The sequence below is a fragment of the Dendronephthya gigantea genome, unplaced genomic scaffold (assembly GCF_004324835.1).
Source record: "Dendronephthya gigantea isolate DGI-Jeju-01 unplaced genomic scaffold, DenGig_1.0 000014F, whole genome shotgun sequence".
Classification (NCBI taxonomy): domain Eukaryota; kingdom Metazoa; phylum Cnidaria; class Anthozoa; order Malacalcyonacea; family Nephtheidae; genus Dendronephthya; species Dendronephthya gigantea.
The window spans coordinates 231,650-254,741 of record NW_021163024.1 but is presented as its reverse complement, the minus strand read 5'-3'; the positions used below and the strand labels follow the sequence as shown (position 1 = coordinate 254,741).

The 23,092-nt window shown below is 36.7% G+C and overlaps 1 protein-coding gene across 2 annotated transcripts in view; it reads right to left on the bottom strand.

The window, feature by feature from the left end:
* Positions 1 to 23,092, bottom strand: part of LOC114519688 — a 57,195-nt gene that overhangs the window by 6,180 nt on the left and 27,923 nt on the right. For both annotated transcript variants that reach the window (XM_028539858.1, XM_028539857.1), the window contains exons 5-7: positions 20,725 to 21,038; positions 12,049 to 13,182; positions 2,339 to 2,615 (exon numbers count right to left, since the gene is read on the bottom strand). In XM_028539858.1, coding sequence (XP_028395659.1) covers positions 2,339 to 2,615; positions 12,049 to 13,182; positions 20,725 to 21,038 — 1,725 coding nt within the window. The remainder of the gene's footprint in view (positions 1 to 2,338; positions 2,616 to 12,048; positions 13,183 to 20,724; positions 21,039 to 23,092) is intronic.

Here is a 23,092-nt window from a genome sequence, read left to right as displayed (position 1 = left end):
ACAAGCTTTTCATAGACCTGTCCTAACAAAATCTCACCCTATTTACGAATTGACACAGTCTATTTACGCATCGTAAACTAACAGTCCATTCGACACCAATGGTACGGATACAGCTGCTCTAAGTTGGTGTAAGATAAAGAAACCCACAAGATCACATATCTTAACGCCATCAAAGCTTCCCCTTGGTAACTTCAAACAATGATTCGTTGTTTTTCTTCACCCAAGTTTGTCCTCGGTTGAATAATACTGACTTTAATTCGGGCGTGTTTTATGATTTCTATGTGATCTTCGGGAATTCTTATAAGCGATTGGGCCCATTTAATAACTCGGTTAAGGAAGTCTTCGGTGATGGATGGATTAAATTCAACATTGTCGAAGGAAAAGAATGTATGATTGGGTTTTTCTCTGATACCATGAAACCATTCGATTACAAATAGTGAGTTTTTCCATTGGTCTACATTAATGGTGGATTTCATCTTGTTATTTATATCGCCAAGTATTAATTTACTGACTTTTCCAAGTTCGCTCTTTGCAGGGTTGATGATGCGACATTTAGGATTCGTATCAAAGTTCATAATACGTGCATAATACGTGCATAATACGTGCAGATGAAAACAAATGCTTAAACAAGCGCTGTGAACCGTTTTCAAAATGCTGCCCTATAGGAACAAGTTTAATGCCTGAGAATTTAGGCGCGCGCACAAGCATAAGCGCGTGAGAGACGAGTAACCGTTGGTGCATGACGTAATCAATATGTTATTGACTGAGCGAGAGGTCCGTACAGGAGGATACTGGTCGAGTTCTTTTTTCGCTTGTATAGACCGAGCCTTTAGGCAAGGTCCCTACAAGCGAAAAAAGAACGAGACCAGTATCCTCCTGTACGGACCGAACAAGCTCAATCAATAAACTATTTATTATATGACTAAAAACGATTAAAATTGCCGACTAAAAAATTCCCGCCGAACCTGGCCGGTCCGTACTGTTGGTTACCGACCGCTCAGGAACCAATCAGAATGCTTGATTTTAGTTGATGGACCGATCAACTATTCTAGTCATATAATAAAATATTTTATTATATGTGTATAGAAATTTATGCACAGCAGGATGAAATAAAAATCGTATTTCACTGTGTAAATTAATTTCATGCAATTTGATTGGACGTACGATGTTTTTAACGTGTGAAAAATGCCATACACGGCTTTTGATTGTACGATATTCTTCACGTACGATATTCTTCACACGTGAAAAATTGTCGTATGTCATTTTGGCGGCAATTTGTTTACATTTTCTTTCAAGATGGCGTCGAAATATAGGAGTGAGATTCAAAACATAATTCTCATATTCAAGATATTTTTACATTCAGCACATCTCATATCTTTCGGGAAGAATGTCTAATTTCTATTGAACAAAATTACAAAGAAACTGAACGGTAATAAATATGTTTTTATGCATAAAGTTTCGATTTTGTTGCTCGCTGTGTTTTTGCATATTAAAAGCGTGTCGTTGTCAAATTGATCTCTATACACATTTAATAAACAAATTACTTCATGGTTGGCTCGTTTGTACGATTTTTATTAATATGCACTCGTTGTGAAGGATCGCAAACTCACTCGTTCGCTGCGCTCACTCGTTCGTATTGCGATCCCTCACAACTCGTACATAAAATCGTACGCACTCGCCAACCATGAAGTAATCTCTATGTATTGAATTTTTGTATAGTCGTCTGATGATGCTTCATAGCTTAGCGTGAAAGACCGTGTAGCGACGACGGCTTTATTTTGAGATTAAAGAATTAGTTAACTATCATATATATCATCAACTTTTGACTCATTTGAATAATTTCATAATAAAATTATCAGCTTTATTTAATAAGATCTGACAGCTCAGAAAATATTTCATGCATGCATGCATGTATTTCTATGTATTTGTAGGCGATTTCAACAAGCTTGTTAACATCCCAACGGGAGGCAGCAAAACTCTTGATATTGTTTTTACCAATCTTTATGATTTCGATTCCATAAGCCTGGAAGATATGGGCTTTAATTCCCCAAAGATCTTTCTCCGGAAATTACAGAAAATTGTCATAAAGAAAAAGGTTGCGTATTCCTGTGCAGAGCAACTGTTTTAGAATGCATGGTTTAAACTGTCTTGGACTACATTATGTCTTTACGTACAAGCACAGTCAGAATGTTTTAACCTTTAAACTTCTTAAAGTAAAGAAAATCCAGGTGTTTTTCTGTTATGGCACCCGAAAAGAAACTACAGAATACTATACCATAAAACCATAAAGCATATCAATAAATTACGACAGATTATTGCAATGACAAATTTAACTTACCAGGATGTTTTCTGGCTTTAAGTCCCGATGAACAATACCAAGGCCATGCAGATATTCAAGCCCCGCCGCAATATCCTTTGCTCTTTGTAACACAGATTTAATTTTTTGAACTACATTCTTTGCTGTTGCGTTCGCTGGAATACAATCTGGATGGTCAAGAAAAAATTTTCTTAAACTTTCTCCACATAATTCCATCACGAAGACAAATTTCGAACCACTCGGACCAGGCTGCAAAGTTCTTCCATAAAACTTTATTACATTCTTGTGGTCAAGTTTTCTGGAAAGAGCAAAATAATTATATCACTCAGAATGCAACGAAGCCGGCGTGATCAAATACTGGTGCAACAAAGCATTGTTTAATTTCAATGAATTTTAAGGCAGTGTTGTTGTAAAAAATAGAAAAACGTATTCTTGGAAACATATTATAGGATATGTGACCTTCCACAGGAAAACATACGTTAACGCTATTTCGTTCGTTCGAAAATATCGTTCGTTATCCGTTCGTTTGCCGTTCAAACGCTTGAAGCGTTAGATGAAACGATTTTCGAGATCGTTCATCGTTCGAAATTGCCCGTTCGAACGCTTTGGAAAAAACGTTTGAAAATTGGTCTAAAAGCGTTCAACCGTTTGATTTACCGTTCGTTGAAACGTTTGCCGTAATTTCGTTCAATCGCATTGGATTTGGTTCAACATATTAGATTATAAACATTTGCAATGTTACAACTTTGTAGAAGAAGCGCAGAATGTGCTACACAGAAATACTCCCAGAAACGTATTCAGTTCCTTAGTAGAAGGCTTGTAAAGGAAATAGTGAGGTTATATCGTTTTAGCCTAATCGAATGCTATTTTGTGCGCTTCATGTTATGGTTTATGCCTAGCGTCATGCAGACATGAAGGCAATTAACACTCAGTGCATGCAATTATTTCATTAGCGTCAAATTTCACGTCGTAAGCTTTCTTTCAAAAATTTATCGTTTTTTGAATTTCGGTAATGCACTAAATGGTTAGAATTTGTGCTTTACTATACTTCTGTAGCTTCCATAAGCCAAATTTCACCGCGCGCACAAACAACCTCTCAAGCCATATATGAGTCTGGGTTTTTGTCGAGGGTCGAGGGTCCGAAGTCGAGGTCGAGGGTCCGAAGTCGAGGTCGAGGGTCGACATATTGCGTTAAAAAGGCTTTGCGCGTAATAATGAAACTTGTAATGAATTATCGTCATTGCTACTGTATTATTCAAATGTGCGTTGAATCATTTTAGTGAAAAACACATCGTAATTTTAATGAGTGATAAGATTTATATTGCAAAGATATCGCTTCGTTTAAACCTTAAAACGCCTTTCAAAGTTGCCCTCACGAAGGCTTGGGTTAGCTGACCGACCGAGAGACTCAAGATCATATGGATTACTATAAATACCTTTACTTTCATTACTGTGTATCAAGAATGTTTTTAATTTCTCTAAACTGGAATTTTCGCGAGTCGTTTCGGCATCGGGGTGTATATGCCCTGGCAAGGTGCTAATTAAGTTGCATAATTGTCGGAAGTCTCTAAATGTATGTAAACAGACAAAACCAGATTTTAATATGAATGAGGGATTTTGCGTGTTACATATTAATATCGTACTTGTAAACCATGTGTATATAGCTAAATTATTTACATCTGATAAACTTATCTAGCTGGGCCTCCGTACGAAGCAGCTACTGATTAAAATCTATTCAAAATTAAGGACCGCATCCTAGGACGGACATTTCAGCTTGAAATTCGTTGTTTTTAATGCAGTCTGACATAGCTACAAATTATACAACAATTGAAATACCCTAGCCAATATTTGAAGACATAAATACAGTGACCTAACGCGCGTTCGGTAGGGTTACAACGAGAACTAAGAGATCCCCATTTATTGGGGGCCAGGATAGATAACGAAACATCATAGTATAAGCAAAACGTGATTTATGAGAAACAGCGAATTAAGGGACCCCGCAGTACCAAGTATACCTCAAGACCCCATCCTCAGCTCTGTTCGTTACGCCACTGCATGAATATCATAGCAATTCAAATATGTACGTGCATCTAGTCTAAAACTGGAGCCGGAGAAACAAGATCCTCAGTGCCCCGCTTACAAAATTGTCTTATTTCCTTAAAAAGGTATCTTTGTCTCCCCAGATCTAAGCCATCTGGCTCGATCGTTGCTGACATTTCAGCACAATTCACTCCCCATGTATATTTTGGTTGTAATTTGATTTCTCTCGACTTGCTTCTCGAATCGGAAACGTGGAACGCGGAAAAGGCTCAAAGGGTATAAATGGTAGAGACTGTATGAAAGTAATGAACCTATATCAATGATGTTCATTGTGTGACATTGTTTATTACAAAAAAAATTCCGTGTTTTGTGAGGTTGAGTTTTGCGCTATGTTTTAAAGTGCGTGCAGTCCTTCCTTGCGCACAACTGGGCTGACACAAGCCCAAAGGGAAAGTTGCCAAGCTAACGTTTACAAACATTTAAGTTTAACCTTTCAGATATTTTGCTATATACATATATTTTGCTATATATAATTCATCAGAAAAGGAGCATTGGAATTTATCTTGCTTGGACAAAATATCAGCTGTTGAGCAACAGGAAAATTTTCTCTAATTTTGATTTGGGCTCCCTTGATTAGAAATTACTTTCCGGATATTAAGTTGCAATTATGCATGGTCATTGCACCTTGAAGCCTGCCAGCTAGAGCGGCAAAATGAGCAAATTTGAAATGGCGCCTATCAACTGTTTATGCGTGCATGAGCGCACGGGTAAAGATCTTTACCAATAATTTCACGAAGACTGTCCCAAATATTTGCTGGATATTAGCATCTATGGAGAAGTCAAGGCGTTTTAACGCGTGCATATATAAAGGCTAATAGCAGGTATGAACACTAAATGAAACATTAGCTATGATATAAGGAAAGTCATGACTGGGCCACTTTATCAGGCGCGCTTGCAATTATTTTCCTCCAAGCATTGAAATCAGGCTTATCGATGAGATCATCAACAGAATTCGTATAACGGTTGGCTCGATTTAAACTAAAGTTTTTTTCCCTTGAGTGTATTTGCTTGGCTAAACTGTAGCTCTCTATTGACCATGCATATATCGAAATATGACACGCATTCGAAATAAGATTTCATATAGATGATCATGCAATTGTATATAATAAGACGTTCTCAATTGCATTTTATGTATATCTTAACGCGAGTAAAATGTATTCGGATATAAATGCGCACTGCAATATAACCCTTTAGATTGCTTATCATGGCCGGTGAAATCAAGTTGGGCTACGATCATCCAATCATTCCGAATAAACATGGCATGAAAGGTTGCCAGACCGTGAAAATGGCTTGGCTGAGGTTAGAAAAGTTGTTAGCTTGGGCCGTGGTGGTTACAATTTATAGGATGCATTTACTTACATTGAAACAACAATTGTTTACAAACTTTGCTGACATTTTTCATAAAAAAAGGTAGATGCTACCTCGAAATGTATATAATTATATGATATAAAAAGATTTCGCCAGACAAAATGGATTAATGCTTTCATGCATGTCTTATAATCTTGATTAGTTAATTTTACTGTAAGCAGGAGGCACAAATTGTGGTCACAAGTAGATGTCTCGAAGATGTTGAGGATCGTTTGTTTCTTAAAATGGTGAGTATAAACTCCCCTGTGCATTCATTTGGCATTGTCGTTTCTATATGGGCGTCTGCTATTGCTATATGCTTTAGTGAAAATACTGTGCAATCTCTTCTTGCTGCCGGGGTTGAGTATTAAGTTGTTTGCAGGGCGGAACTGAATTCGGACCTTCGAGATTTCGGATTGCCGGCGGTCGTTTGAAATGAAGATTTCAAAAATTATCCCATTAATTTACGCGTTCTATTTATTTAGGTCACTATTGTTAGGCTCATGCAGGTAGCATAGGTATTTACACAGTTAACTATGTAGAAGGTCGAATATTTGGGGGGAAAAAAAATATTTCCTGATGAATATAGTGACCACCAAGAATTTAGTTAGCTAATTTAATATCACAAGTATTATCGATATACTGGTTCATAAGTCATAACACATGCATATGTGATCGTATGGTCACAAAACATATCACTTACAAAACATATCACTTAGCTTTGCGAAGAAAATATGGCGATGGTGCATGCAGTCGATAAAATAGATTATTATCATAATATTCTTAAGGTATAATGATGCCCTTAGTTGCTACTGACAGTACTGTGTATAGGCGACATTCCGCGACAAGCTTGACCGCAGCTAGAGGCTATTGCGCACGGAACATATTGTGTGCACTAGGTAAATATCCAAGCTTGTATTTTAAATATTCTATCACCGCGCAATGCATTGCTGAAATTTAAATGTGTATTTTCACGTGCATAAATGGTTTGGATATTTAATGTAGTAGGCTATTTATACCAAATAAGTTTTGACAGCATGCAAGCATACGTTACTACGCTGGTTCGCATACAAACGAACTTTGCGTATGCGATATTCTGTATAACTGTTATTAATGTCTGGTTATCATCTGTAAACAACTTGACCTTGCGCTAATTAATTTAGCCGTTTGCGCGTCAAAGAGTATAAGCAATAGTGTACAATGGAATCTCTTGTGTTTAGCTTAACATACAATATGTATCCAGTAGCTGAAACTCAACAAAACTGAGACGGTGACCAATGACATTGCCTATGATATTATTATCGAAGCCAGGCCATTTATTGCAATCTTCGTTTACTCTCGGTTTAGAGCCGTGTTAATAAAACGGATGTATGCATGTTGTGTTTATATGTCCTTAACCACCCATACATATAGTTTGTCCGTAGAGAGATTTACAACATCTGTAACGTTGTTGCAAATAAACACGCGCTGAATATTTTGATGGGTATAGTTGCAGATGATGCATTGATTAATTTGACATAACGATGATAATTTGTACTAATAACTGAAGGCTTTCTAACGAATAAACCCGAATTTTGATGCAAAATGCAAATGTATATATGTATATAAAGTATAAAATAATGTGATTTAGGTAGTTTAGCTGATAAATTTAGTTAAACATTCAAATGAAGGTATAGCTATTTATATGTACACGCATACTTGCGCCAACACATGTTACGTGTTTGAAAATGTTTCCTATTAGTCAATAATATCTTGCGTCAATCATACGCGCAACAGGCGTTCAGACTAATTCGTTAAAACCGTTCATAAACATAAAACGTTCAAACGGCTTCAGATTGAACGTTTATTTATCCGTTCGTATTCTCGACTTTAAACGTTCACATTTTTAGCTGAATTCGTCAAAACGTTTTTTTGGTTCGTTGAAACGTTATGACAGATCGTTCACTACCCGTTCGTTATCCGTTCGTTTTGCCGTTTCAACGAAATATCGTTAACGTACGTTTTCCCGTGGAAGGTCACATATAAGAATATCATATAATACAAAAATACGTAAGGACGAAAAATAATCACGTTAATATAACTAATAATAACTTAAACCTTGATCCACCCGCATCTGATACACAACAATCAAATCATTCCACAGCGACCATCCCTGACAACGATATGATGTCAACCATGACAACGCATCCCTCAACTACCACTCATATCAGATCAAATTAGCTAAATTAGCTAAATTAGCCGCCGAAATTGAAAATTATTCCTTGGACCCAAGTTGGTCAGAAAATGTCAATTCCCAATCAGATATACAATTTAGATTTTCAGAAATTAATGTGTGTGAATTAATGTGTGCATGATGTATTCCTTCAGTTATATAGACTTAAAACATCAAAATCGACAGGCATTGATACTATTCCAGCAAGGGCACTCAAAATTTCAGCTGAAGTAATTAGCCCATCATTAACGTGGATATTTAACCTCTCGATTAGAACTGGAATCTATGTAGACGAATGGAAAAAAGCTTGCGTTCTACCGATTTTTAAATCTGAAGACAGACAAAAATGCGAAAATTATCGCCCAATTTCAATTTTACCAATTATTAGCAAAATTTTTGAGCGTTCTGTTTTCAACCAATTGTATGAATTTTTGAGTGAGAACTCTTTGCTTTCTAAGTATCAATCTGGATTCCGCCCAAAGAATTCGACTTTGACTGCACTTATTCAAATGTGTGAAGCATGGTACGAAAATATAGATAATGGCGACTTGAATGGTGTAGTTTTTCTTGATATTAGGAAAGCTTTTGATTCAATTAATCACAATATCTTATTGCACAAAATGAAAGAACAATTTGGAGTTTCAAATATTGAATTGAAGTGGTTTGAATCTTATATTTCTGATAGGGAACAAGTATGTTTTGTCAACGGCACGATATCAACGCCAAAAAAGATAGTCTGTGGGGTTCCTCAGGGATCCATCTTAGGATCATTATTGTTTTTACTTTACATTAACGATCTCCCAGATTGTCTCGATAACACCACCCCGTGCTTATATGCTGATGATACGCAGATGTTTTCAACAGCAAAGGATTCAGCAGAACTTATCTCCAAGTTAAATAGCGATTTGAATAAAATCAGCCAGTGGCTCAAAAGTAACAAATTACAGCACCATTCAACCAAAACTAAATTTATGTACGTTGGATCAAAGCATAATCTTCTTAAGATCAATGATGATATTCCTGTAATGCTAAATAGCAAACCTATTCCCAGAGTATATTCAGTCTCTTGTCTGGGCGTTACCCTTGACGAAACATTAAGTTGGGAAGAACACATTGAAACGATTTGCAAAAAAGTTGGGGCAGGTATAGGAACGTTAAAACGCGTCAAGCCCTATGTTCCTGGAAACATGTTGCAATCGATTTATAAAGCTTTGATACAACCCTATTTCGATTATTGCTCTCCCCTTTGGGATACCTGCAACAAGACATTGAAAGATAAGCTGCAAAAATTTCAAAATCGGGCAGCTCGAATAATAGCTGGCGCTAGCTATGAAATTAGGTCTGCAGATATTCTTCGGGCACTTGACTGGGAAAATTTAGATTCCAGACGAAATATGACCAAGGCAGCATTATTATATAAAATTTTGAATGATAATACCGCACCTAATATGAAAGAATTATTCATCAGAAGGAATCTTTTGCAAAATAATTATGACCTCAGAAACTGTCACATTGATTTGGCTCTTCCAAAACCGAGACGCGAATTTCTGAAAAAAAGTTTTAAGTACAGTGGTGCTAAACTTTGGAATAATCTTTCGCAAGAAGCTAAGGAAGCGCAATCTATTTATTCTTTCAAAAATATTGTAAAGCAAATGAATTGTTAAATAGAATTAAGATTCAATCATGTATAGATCTTAGCATACGGCCGGATCACACCAACTTAATCTATTTTCTTTCTTATATATTTCTCTTTTGTAAATAGCTATGTAGATATATTATTATCTCTTTGTAAATGTTCTATTGTGTTATGGACGCCCCTTATGGAAACCAACTTTTGTTGATAATGCTAGCGTCATTAAATAAGGTTTTACATACATACATACAACTTCAAAACAACCAATTAGTCGCTCTCAACGTATACAGAGTCTTAAAAAACAACACGAAACTTAAATACAAAAGCTAGGCACATGTGAATAATTTGGATATTCTGAAGAAAACTTAATGAAGCTTAATAAAAAAACAATTAAAAACAGGTTATTACCCGATGGTTGAGGTGATATCAGTTTCTAATCTTGTCCTGAGGGCGATAACTTATATAACCGAGTCAATCATGCAGAGGCCGCGGAACCGGGGGGGCATTGGGGGAAGATGCCCCCCCACTTTTCGTGTAAGGAGAAAATGTGCCCTTTTTTAGAAGTAAAAGTGCCCTTTTTCTGAAATGATTTTCACATTTTTTCTGTGATGAATTTGCCCTTTTTAATTTTAAGAAATAAAGTGCCCAAGTGCCTTCTGTTTAACTGGCCTAATATTCGAGCACGATGAGATTATCTCAAGTTCATTCTTGTTTCTAAAAAATTTTTCGAATTATCACCGCCACCGCCGGTTTATTTCAAATCCGCACTTACAACACTAGACGTGATCTTTTGCGGTTACCTTTAGCTAAGCCTAAAACAATTAGTTATCAGGGCAGCTTTAGACAGGCGTTGAAAAACAGAGTAAAGTGTCGCTTTAGTCATAGGCTATACAGTGCAATTATTTGCTCTGAACAATTAATAAAATAATTATGTTTTATAAACTTGTATTTTTAGTTGATAAAATCTAAAAACGGAGGGTACCGTTTCAGTAGTTTTGTATATATATATATATATATATATATATATATATATTAATATATATATATATATATATATATATATATATATATATATATATATATATATAGTCTGATGGTCGCCTATGTGCGTGACACGCGATCGAGTATACAAATTGCCCCTTTTCGTCAGTGCCCCCCCACGTTTGACATGCTTCCGCGGCCTCTGCAATCATGTGATAACCTGTTTATAACATACTTGTGCCTTTATTCAGTTCTGCTTCAAATTTGACACATATTCCAGTTTATAGCAGTTTATAAATCATTTTGGTTTATAGTAGTATAGTAGCTTTCAAATCCTTTTGTCTGATTTTAAGTGTCTTATGGGAATTTTTGGACCTTAATAGTAAATGGACCTTAATATGTCTTTCGGTGTAAAAAACTGCCAAACTCCTACCTTGACGTATGAAATGCATGTTAATAGTAATACAAAATTAACTGTACACGAAAATCGTCAATTTCAATACAAAAAGCCAGTCTTGTCACTTCTTTGTTGTTCGTTTGGTTATTCTGTTATTGCAGTTCTTAATTTAGGTTACTGATTTCAACCAGAAACTTGCAGTAAACATATACTGCAAAGTTTCTTCAAATCAGATCCGCAAATCTGTTGATTCATAATAATTGTTGGACTCGCTAAGTAAATATGAAAATTACTTAGAAAATTTCGGATGTTTTGGCGACGAATATTAATATTGCGATAGATATACAGAGAATTTAGCAGTTATACATAATAGCGGTCGTTTTGTTGGAAGATTAGGATATCTAATAAGGATTTTGAAAGGGCTCTGAAAATTTCCTTACCGGCCATGCGGGCTTGTTCTGGCTTTAGTCCCTATTGCAAAGTGTCATACTTCAAGTAAGTCGTCTAGTTAAGCCGTCGCGGGATAAATTGCGTTAAGCGTGCACGACGCAGAAGTCAAACGTATTTTGTGCAACGCTCGATGCAACTTGTTTCCCAAATATTTTGGGCATTGCAAGGCATAAGGGACGATTATGTTTCGCTTCCGCCCAATAATGAGAATACTTTGAAAGAAATATTTTGCTTCGTAAGTAAATTGTGTCAGTATATCATCAGCTTGGGCAGTATATTAACATTAACCCATGTATGCCTAAAATAAGATCTCAAACAATGTTTAGCTAATATCATACGCCACGCCACGCCACGCCACACCACACCACACCACACCACACCACACCACACCACACCACACCACACCACACCACACCACACCACACCACACCACACCACACCACACCACACCACACCACACCACACCACACCACACCACACCACACCACACCACACCACACCATACCATACCATACCATGCCATGCCATGCCATGCCATGCCATGCCATGCCATGCCATGCCATACCATAACCATACCATACCATACCATACCATACCATACCATAACATACCTCAGCATTTGTTCTTCTGCTAACAGCATGGAAGCATTCTTTGTTGTAAGCGCTTCTTTACAGACTTTAACAGCAACATCCAACGATTCTCCTTCCTGTGTTGTCATCTTTCCTTTAAAAACATCTGCAAACGACCCATGACCAAGTGAGGGTTCCTTAGTGTACTTTAGTTTTTTAACGTCAATATCACTAAGGAAAACCCCATTGATGGCAAAAATGGATAAATCATCCATTATTTGAGAGCATTCTTCATATATAGGGGCGTATTTATTGGCATCTTGCAATATCGACCCACTCTCTTTAATAAGTAGATTAATGAATTCTTTGTCAGCGGCAATCATCGCTGGAATTTTTTTCTTCATCTCGTCCAGGATGTTGCGTATTTCTTCAAATTGCCGTAAGACATAGGCATGAAACTGAATTGGAACGATTGAATGACGAAGAAAATCGATAGCTTTGTTTTTCATATATTTCGGTTTATTGTTACTATACTCCTTAAGATTTCCCGACGTTTGAACGGCGTTTTTTATTGCAATGACACCTAAAACAGGTAGGCTAAGAATTCCAGCAACCAGTGCCACAGGTACCAAAATTGGAGATAGTACTCCGACCAAAATTTTTTCTCCAGTTGTCAGCGTTGCGTCGTCTTCTGTAGATCTGACTTCAACAGGATCTTGAACAACGTAATCTTCCACATTTTGTATACGCGCGTGAAGATTATCTCTTTCCCTTGTTATGTGATTGAACAATAGTTTCCGAGCATTTTCAATAACATGATTCCGATTTTCCCACTTTCTAATCTCCACTGTAAGCCTTTGCTTCAACGCTTCAGAAATTTTTTCCTCTGTTTCTTCCCAGGTTTTTTGCGCTTGGGGACATTCATCTTCATCCCATGACTTGAAATTGGTCTCAAAAGTGCTCGAAGAAAGGTATTTTAGGATTTCGTGAACTGTTTTCGCGGTTATCTTTTTAAACTCTTCTTCCAGGCGATCAACCTGTTTAATGCGTTCACCGTCAATCACCGCTAAGATAAAAATAGCTTTCGTAAGATCATTTGCCAAATTATCTCTTTGGGCTCGATTTATTACCAATTTTGTTTGAAATATCACCCTGGAAAGGACATCATTTAACCACCTAAAAAATAAAGGGTATAAATTTCTCTTTAATTTTAAATGACATAATATTCGAACCCTAAAAAACTATAAACCCAGTAAACCCAGTAGTAAAACAAGGGAAGACACGGGTTAACGCTATCAACACAATATACTTAGTACACGGAACAAAAGTTAACAGGTAACAAAATTTGAATTACTGCAGTTGCCATAGACGAGTCCTATATAGACGTATACGACCTTCCACAGGAAAACTTACGTTAACGCTTTTCAGTTCGTTTCAAAAATTATTTTTTTTTCATCGGATGTTCGTTTACCAGTTTGAACGATCAGCCTTTCGTTAAACGAAAACGATTTTGGAAAATGTTTGAAATTCCCATCCGATGGGATAAAAATATATGAAAAATTAATTGTTTAAAAAAACGTTCAAGCATTTTCATTTGGTGTTCAACGTTTCCCAAGATTTTGAATTTGATAAAACATTTGGTGAAACACTTGCAAAGTGCTAATTAACTTAACAAAAATTCAAAAAGAGTTCAAGCGCGGGAACCGGGCCAAAGTGTTTTTCAATTACATGGCAGTTTCAGCCCGGGCTGTGTTTATGACATGTCAGAATTATTTTGAGACAAGACTGAAATTTCAGCCGGGGGATTAAGTTTGTAAACGCTGGTAATAGACCTATTTCCATTCTTCGAGCGCTTTAAAATGCCGAATGACAATAACTTGACCTTTAAGGGACTATAATTGCACATAAAAATGAAATAAACAAACGAAAAAGCATTTTCAATGCAAATTTTTCTGCCCGGGTTTAAGTTTGATTACGATGACATGATACTGACAACACTAAATTCCTGCCTAGGTAGCTCAAACCGGGCTGCAGGAAACTGACGAAACGATCGTCCGGCCGTTCAATGTTCATCACAGTTTTCCTGCTGGATTTGAAAGTACGCACTTGAAATTTCATTGGACACCATTATGGAAACCATTATGGTCCGAGAGGTTAAGAGGAAATGATGTGAACTGAGTTAACTTGCGTGTTTGTGAGAGCTAGCTATGTATCATATGATCGTATTTGCCCATGCACTTTACTGCATGAAGAATTTTTTTTAATATATTGCCAGGAAAAAAGATGGTTTTCATGCGCTGTAGGCGCCAGTATATTTATTGAATTATAAATTGTAATATTGCTTCTCAATTTTTTAAAAACCTTATTTAATAGCAAATAGCAATATCCAAAAATACATCAATCATTAATACATAAATACATTCAAATGAAGACCGCTTGTTAACCACCACAGGCTCACTTGCAGATAACTCAGTATCTGCTAGCAGATAACTGGATTTTGCGTGATTGCGCGATTTATCTGTCAACTATTAGCCAATCAAATTGCTTTTACTACTATAATAGTTCACCACGTTTCCTGAGCAACTTGTACTGATGGTGGGGCAAGGATATATACAGCCTATACTGACGCATACACTTATAAGTAATAATGGAATCTCTATTATTAAACGTTATAATATGTGTCCCTTGACAGGAAGTCATTCAATTTCGCGTAGAGCGGGTGTAATGTGGTCGAATTTCTTTTGTTAATGGTGCAATTATGTCTCGAACAATAATCCCCTTTAATATCAATCCATTTAGTTTATATACATCAGGTTACGTCATTAGTTCATATTAGTATTAGGTAATGGTTAGTATTTACTAGAGCACATTACATCTCCCTTTTCTTGGAGATGTCAATATAATGTCAACGACTGTATTGTTATGTCTTCATAGCTTATGCCATAATTATGGTACTTAATTATTCAGTCCAAGGTTCTCTCCAGCTTTTAAAGATAGTGTCTTTTGTCTTCTTGGCCTGTTTTTCGTATTCGCTGACGAAGACGGGTTTTCCTGTTTCTCTTGTTTCATGGCAGCGTGCTGAATTATGGTGTAATTTGGAATACTACGCAGTTGTGCTCTGTTCCTTCTTATGACCGTTGTAGGAGTGTCAATCAAATATGATCTTGGTTTGTTGGATGTTCTGATTACTGTTCCTGTACAGTCCATGTCTGTTATATAAACTGCATGTAGTTCCTGATGTCAAAGGCTTCATTGTTTGAGCACTATGGCGATTATCAAAATTCTTCTTTTGTTTCAATTTATATTCTTCTTCCTTTGCTTTCAAATGTTCCTGGTTTGGTAGTTGCGTAGGTGTGAGCTGTTGTACCGTTATGGGTTTTGTTGATTTTATCTTTTTCCCCATGAGAAGTTCTACTGGCGAGTGTCCGCTTGCGAATGGTGTTTATCTATAATAGCGAGGACTAATGGTACTATGCTTGAATCCCCATTCTTTTGCAAACTGGGCGAACTCGCGTCACTGTGGTATTGGGGCCCATTGTCGGAATGTACTTCATCCGGAATACCGTGCCTGGCGAAGATAATTTTTAAAGTATTATCTTCCTTGAACTTGTATCTTTGTTTGCTGCCACAGCTTCAACATATCGAGAATAATAATCACTGTTGCGATCAGTTGCCATGGTCTTGCTGGGAGTGGCGTTGGGATCAACGGTTGTACATGCTGTTGTCTGTACTTGCTGCAAGGTGTACAATTTTCAACCATAGTTTTGATTTGTGCACTAAGTCCTGGCCACCAAACGGATATCATGGCTCGTTCTCTGCATCTGTTAATCCCAAGGTTTTTTTTTGAAGACTGGATGGAATGACTAGTCTTGTTCCTTTTAATAGTAACCCGTCAACAGTTGCGAGTTATCCTTGTACTGACCAGTATGGTTTTACTGCCCGGGTGACATGATCCTTGTCTGGCCATTGATCCATGCAGTACTTCTTTATTTCTTTGCATACCTCATCATCATCTTGAGCTTGTTGTATTTGTTTCAGTCTTGGATTTGATGCCGGGAGTGCTTCCATTACACTCGAGATATAGGTATTCATTTCCTGTTCTGCTATCGTTGGTTGAGCTGTGCCGTCAGGTATTTTTCTTGACAAAGTGTCAGCTGTGTAGTGTAGTTTTCCAGGTACGTGTCGGACTTCCTTGATGTGAAATCTCATGAGTCTCATCTTATAGCGTTGTAGCCTTGGAGGTAGTTTGTCGACCGTGTGCTGGGTGAGCAGGGGAACCAGTGGTTTATAGTATTTTTTTTTACTGACTTTCCATTGATGTAGTTTTTTGACCGCTCACATGCCCAAGTAACTGCCAGAGCCTCTTTCTTCATTTGCGCGTACTTAGTCTCAGTTGCTGTCATCGATCTTGAAATGAATGATACGGGTTTTCAGCTGTTACCTGGCTCGTCTTCTTGTAAAACTACCGCTCCAAGGCCTTACGACAAAGGATCAGCTGCTACTTCTATTTCTTTCTTGGGGTTATACAAGGTCAGAATTGATGTCAGGGTTTTCTTGATTTCGTCAAAGGCATTTTGCTGTGGAGGTCCCCATGGCCATGCCGTGTTTTTGACAAGCAGCTCCCGAATGGGTTTTGTCATGGCTGCGAGATTGGTGGTAAATTTGCCAAATTGATTAACCATATAAAGTAAGGAACGGACTTCATGTAGGTTGGTTGGTGGTGGTATTTACAGGATTGCTTGTATTTTCTCTGGGTCTGGTTTTATGCCATCAGATCCCACAATCTGACCTAAAAAATTCACGCTGGGAACGTTGAATACACTTGGCATCGCCGAGTCGTTGGAGCACCTTTCCCAATCTTTGGTCGTGCTCCTCTTGCGTTGTACCATATATTAGAACATCATCAATGTTGTATTTGGTACTTTCTAAACCTTCGAGGATTTGAGACATACACTTCTGAAACTTTTCAGAGCCGGAGCTTATTCCAAGGGAAGAACGTTAAAGCAATATCGTCCCCACGGGGTGATGACCGTTGTGAGAGGTCTTGCCCGTTCTGATAGTCTAATTTGCCAGAATCCCCAGTTCACATCTAATTTTGACAAATGCCGAGCACTAGCAAGGTTTGCAAATGTTGTTTTCACGTTGCACGTACTTGTTGAGCTTTGTGAGATCTACACATATCCGAACCTTTCCTTTGCTTTTTGGTGTTACCACCATCGGGGCCCACCTATGAGCCTCACGGTAGATGAGCGCATTGACTTGTTTCTTCTTCGTCTTTCTTGTCAAGTTCTGTAGCAATTCTTAACCGCTCAAAGCAGCGAATCTATTGGGACCATTCCGAGGATTAAAAGCTAAACTATATGATGGCGGTGTTATTTCATAGGTTGTAAAACTTAGCAAAATATTTTCTTCGTCGCCGTTGTTTGATTCTGCCATATTTATAAATAGTTATCTTTGTATAAATCCCACAGCTGCCACCATGAGCAATTATGTCTCGAACAAGAATCCCCTTTTATATAATGTCAATACACTTCGTTTATATACATCAGGTTACGTCATAAGTAAATATTATTGGTTAATGGTTAATATTTACTATATCACACTATATTATTTTATCCCGTCCTGGTGATTTATTTCAAGGCATGGCATTATAATACGTCAGATTTCCTCGCAAATAATAGAAGAGAACTTGAAAGCTTCACCGATATATTTCGGGGAAACACTTACTGTACGTTTGTTACATCGATTTGTGCGGCAGCATTTGCTGCTTGATTTCTTACAGAAGTGAAGAACTTTAAAACCATTGGCGACCTGTCTCATTATAGATTACTGTAGGTATATGTTGACCTGTCTCTTGTGCGAATGCTGATTATTTTCCACAACGATCCAACATTATTTTTGTAAGCAACAATAAACTTCGTTTCGTAAATATAATTTATCGCTGCATTTTTTTAGTATGTTTTTTGTTAGTTGGTGAGAATTCTTATATTCCGCGTTTGTTGGAAAAACTTGGAATTTGCGATGGCGATTACCCCCATGAACCACTAAACGTTTGATTTTAGGTGTACAAGGACGATTTCGGACATTTATTGTCCTGATTGGACCATGTTTTTCTAAGGTGATCGTGAGAACGTTATTGAACTTGCTTAATTTTCGGTTGACATCCTTCTTTGTGAAGATTGGTAGTGATATCTCCGGAGTGTATCTCTTGTATGATGTTACTGTGATGTAACGACGTGCAGGTTTGGGAGGCTTTGGTTTTAGGATCACTAATGGTAGTTTTTATGATGTCACTGTTATAAACGGAATCAGGCGCGAGGCCTGCCATTGAGTATAGCTGCGAAGTTTTCAATTTTGCCCTGCCCAACTATCTTAGTGACGCTATTGAGCAAGTACAAAGAAGTATCGCCTACGAAAGTGCAACCTTATTCCCCTAAGTGAACGGTGATACAAGGCCTGCTCAAAACTATTTCATCAGCTCATCAATGACTAACATCATAAACTATAATTCCTCCTACCAGACCATCACTCTGTGAATTACGACCTCAGGAAAGTCCCCAGTGTAGATTTTTGAATACTTTTATACCGGCGTGCATCATATACTTTACTAACCTTGGGCCGGTTGTTCAAAAGCCGGTTAAGCAAACCCTTGGTTAAATTATATTAACTATAACCTTAAATATTTTACTAAATAAAATGAACAAGCTAAGTCGATTGCATATGTATTATTACTTGAAAAATTATATAAATGTCAACTTTAGTCCTTGAAGATTTTTCCATTTTTGATGTTTTTCGTTTAAAGTTTCGGGACTTTTCCTCGAGCCTGCGCGGAGTGCAGTGCGAGGGTACTAATTCCGCCCGGAAATTAGGAATTTTACCCGGGTATTGTCATAGAACATAGCGGAATCCAAAGGTGTCCAAATTCTATGCCATGGATCGGGAACGTTGGACGTTAAATGGTCATGGTATTTGGCGCATGCGCGAAATATGAACGAATAAAGACTGGTAATTAGCAACTGCTGAATGGCTAAGATAAAATACTTGTATTTCATTGAAAAACGTCAGCAATTGAACTGTCATTTTTTAATTTTTTTTATCATGTTTCGTATTATAAGACTTTTTGAGGTGGCTGGATACAGTTTTAAAAATTCCACTGTTCATCACTTTGACACGTTCAAACAACGCATTTTTATGATTTATTCCAGAGATATTGGGGTTTTTGCATATTTTGATGTTGCTACTTTTGAGTCGTATTAGATTTTAGTCACAGATCGTCCGTTGCTATAGCGACATACGTGTACAAAATTCACTCCAAAATGACTAATTGCTTCGGATAGTTGGAAAAGAAGCACGGTGACCCCCAATTTTTTTTTCGTGTATTATTTTACTTGGAAGAAAAACTAACAATTAGCAAAATATAAAAAAATCTATAATGCCACATTTTTGAAAAATGCAAAAATGACATTTTTTTGATAATTTTTTTTCCAGTTTGGAATTTTTTTATATTTTGCTATTTGTTAGTTTTTCTTCCAAGTAAAATAATGCACAAAAAAAATTGGGGGTCACCGTGCTTCTTTTCCAACTATCCGACGCGATTGGTCATTTTGGAGTGAACTTTGTACACGTATGTCGCCATAGCAACGGACAATTTGTTACTAAAACTAATAAGATTCAAAAGTAGAAACATCAAAATATATAAAATCCCCAATATCTCTAGAATAAATCGTAAAAATGCGTTGTTTGAACGTGTCAAAGTGATGAACGAGGGAATTTTTAAAAACTGTATCGAGCCACCTTAAAATCAAAATGAACAAGACGCCTGTTCTGGCGTTAACTCCGGCGCACGTGCCAGTCTTCAATATAGAGCTTCTGAGCATAAACAATACAGTTCATATTCGCATTTAGATGCCTTACGAACCTAAATGTTCGATCGCGAAATTCAAAAGGACATCGTACTTTAAAAAGTATAGAAGTTCAATTGTTCAAAAATGTAAATAAACCGCATGATATATTCGCTTTGTCTTACACTTTGCCTTTGGAATTCGCGCTTATATAGTTATATTAAATCTTCAATCCTGTGCAAACTACGACGTTCAACGCGCCCATACACGACCACATCATCTTGTTAAACGGCGAAATAGCAGCAATATTATTAAAATAGGACCAAAATCTACATATATTAAATATATTCTTACCCCAATTCAATCTAAACTTAGTCGAAAAGCATGAAAAGAACGGTTTATTTGTTGCTCTTGGAGGAATTGCCGTATCATGCGAGTGAAATCGAATCGCGCATTGGAAAATTAGCCAAAGCTGTGCACCACAACTCTTGGCAGATTAGACTGGGACGTAGATAAATACGGTTACATACACATTTTAAATACTACAATATTTCGCGCCATTCAGACTTGCGACGACGAAAAATAAAAAAAACAACAAAAAAAAACAACAAAACAAAACCGGGGCGAATTTTCAACTCCGTCGCTGACGCCGGAGTAAATATTGAATTAAATAAAATGATATAAACACTGGGAAAAGATTAAAAGATTATCAGAAGAAACATCAGCTATTAAGTAATTTCATTTTTATAAGTAAGGTAAGGTCTATTATTATTGGTAAGGTCGGGCTTGCTCAGGAAATATTTTGTATCGTTTAAAATGGCGAGGGGATGCTGCATGGATGTATTTCTAGTATAGTAATAATATTATGACACTATACCTCCACTCAGCTTGAAGTCTTGCAGCAATAGTTTTGAGCATCATTGTTTTGATTGCGTCCATAACTGTAACAAACGGTTCAGATTTAATCCCGAAACCTTGAGCTTCAACCGCATTGGTGGTTGACATTTGAACCACCTGGGTCTTTGGATTCAAATTTGGCCATGTTTTTCTGAGACGATCGATTGTATATTTTTTGACATCGGTTTCTTCATTACTTTTGATTAGGTCCCATTTATTACAGACGAACACGGCACGTTCACAAAGAAAGCATTCGGGGGATTGGCTTTTAACTCTCTCCAAAAGCTTGAGTATCTAGGAAAAAATTCTTTTATGAGTGGTATAGTCATACAAATGACTAATGCATCAAATTTATACCCACTTTACAGCTACATAGCTACGTACTGTATTTGGGCCATTTTGCAATCTGATTGGTCGAAAATACCCATGCACCGTATTGATGCCCATATAAATTATTCTCAGTGCGTAATTATAGGGATCCAAGGATATAGTGCAAAGTTTCCATGCCTCTATAATACCTAAGCAACCAGACGTTTATCCTAATATAAATGAGTCGACTTCTACCAGTAAAAATCTAAGGAGCCCGGTTAAACATTACCCTGAATCATGCAGGAATTCTATTTTTAACAGTTAATTACTTTGATTGCTGAATATTACAAAAAACGGGAACATGGCAATATTTCTATATATATACTTCCTTTAGCAAGGTATACCTGTTAGTTTTGAAACGCATTTAATTTATATATATATTAATATATTTTACATATAAAGTCACCATTAATTAATTGTCTGTTTACGCATTGATTGCTTATTCTATTCTGTCGAGTTCGAAATATCAGCGCACCACCTACATCTCGTGCGACCCGTGACTGCAAACTATCGTTCTGTCCGTGAGAAGTACAATACCTTGTCTTTGTAGTTCCAAATAATTATATTTGTTCTATGGTTAAATGCGTACTAAACAGTTGCCATGCAAAAGGTACATTGTGAAAATATAATACAAAAGCATGGAAATATTATACGCAAAGAACTCAAATTAAAAATATAACGTTGTTGAAATGTTGATAAGATTTTGAATTATTCAACGAACTTTAGAGAATTAATTTTGCTATGGCTGATGGTTTGACAAATTATCTCAAAAAAGTTCAAGTATGGTGTCTGAATTTACTATGTAAATTATTCCAGACTTGTGAGTTAATGCAGTTTTCAGTATAAAGTTACCACTCACAACGAGCTAGTTTAATGTAAGAATGGGAAGACGTCCGAATTGTTGTCATAACATGCAGTGGCATGACCATATATTATATACACTTCAAATCTGAAAGATGCTGAAAAGGTACCACTGAACAGTAAAGAAGTCTACTGGAAACATCTTTTACAGACAAGAACGAAAGAAATAAAAAGGATTTTTGGACATTTCCAACTGGGACGTACAAGAATTAACGAGAACTAATCTCAACTGTAAAATATCCCTTGCTCATTAGCAGGAAAGTGTTTACAAGAAAACATAAACGAGATAAGTGGTGTAGAATTCCTAAACAAATCGGCTCCATTATGAAATCCAATCAAAGGTCACTTTGTTTGACACTAAAGAACAAAAAAATAACGTAAAATGTGAGCTAGAGACAACAAGAAATAAAAAGACTTCAGCAAGACAATGTTCACTCACGAAAGCAGGGTCACGTTACATGGGCCCGACGAATGGTCACAAGCTTTAGTTAGGCTTTACAAAACAGAGTAGCGCCGATAAGCAAGAGACAACAGCAATGTGTGGATGGAATCATTATGTAGGCAGGCATTCATGGTGATAACCCTATTGGGACATAATATTAAGTTTACGGGGAGAGTTGACAAGTCAATGTTATGGCCAATTTTTTGAAGAAACATTTTATAAGTGGTATGAGTCTCAAAGTTGTTTTTTTTAAGATAAATAATTGTGATTTTATCCATGATAATCTCCCCTCGCGTGCTGCTAATGCAACTCTTAATGCAACTCTACTAATGCAACTGTTAATTTTTGATCATTGGAATGCTATAAAACAACTTGTAAAGATGTAAAATTCAAAGCAATTGAAAAACAAACTACGGATATTAGTGTTAAGGCGGACATATTTGAATAGAAATAATTAATAATACGGGTGTTAGTATCTGTTGTTTGTATAATCTGTTACTGCATGTAAATTGTATTTGAATGTAATGATTTTCTTGTGTGACATCTGGCATTTATTTGTCCCTTTTTTTTTGGAAATATGAACTCGTACATGTAATGGCACCGATAATAAACTCCGACACCATAATTTTATTCGGTCGTTTGTAAGATAATTTGTCAAACCATCAATCATATATAT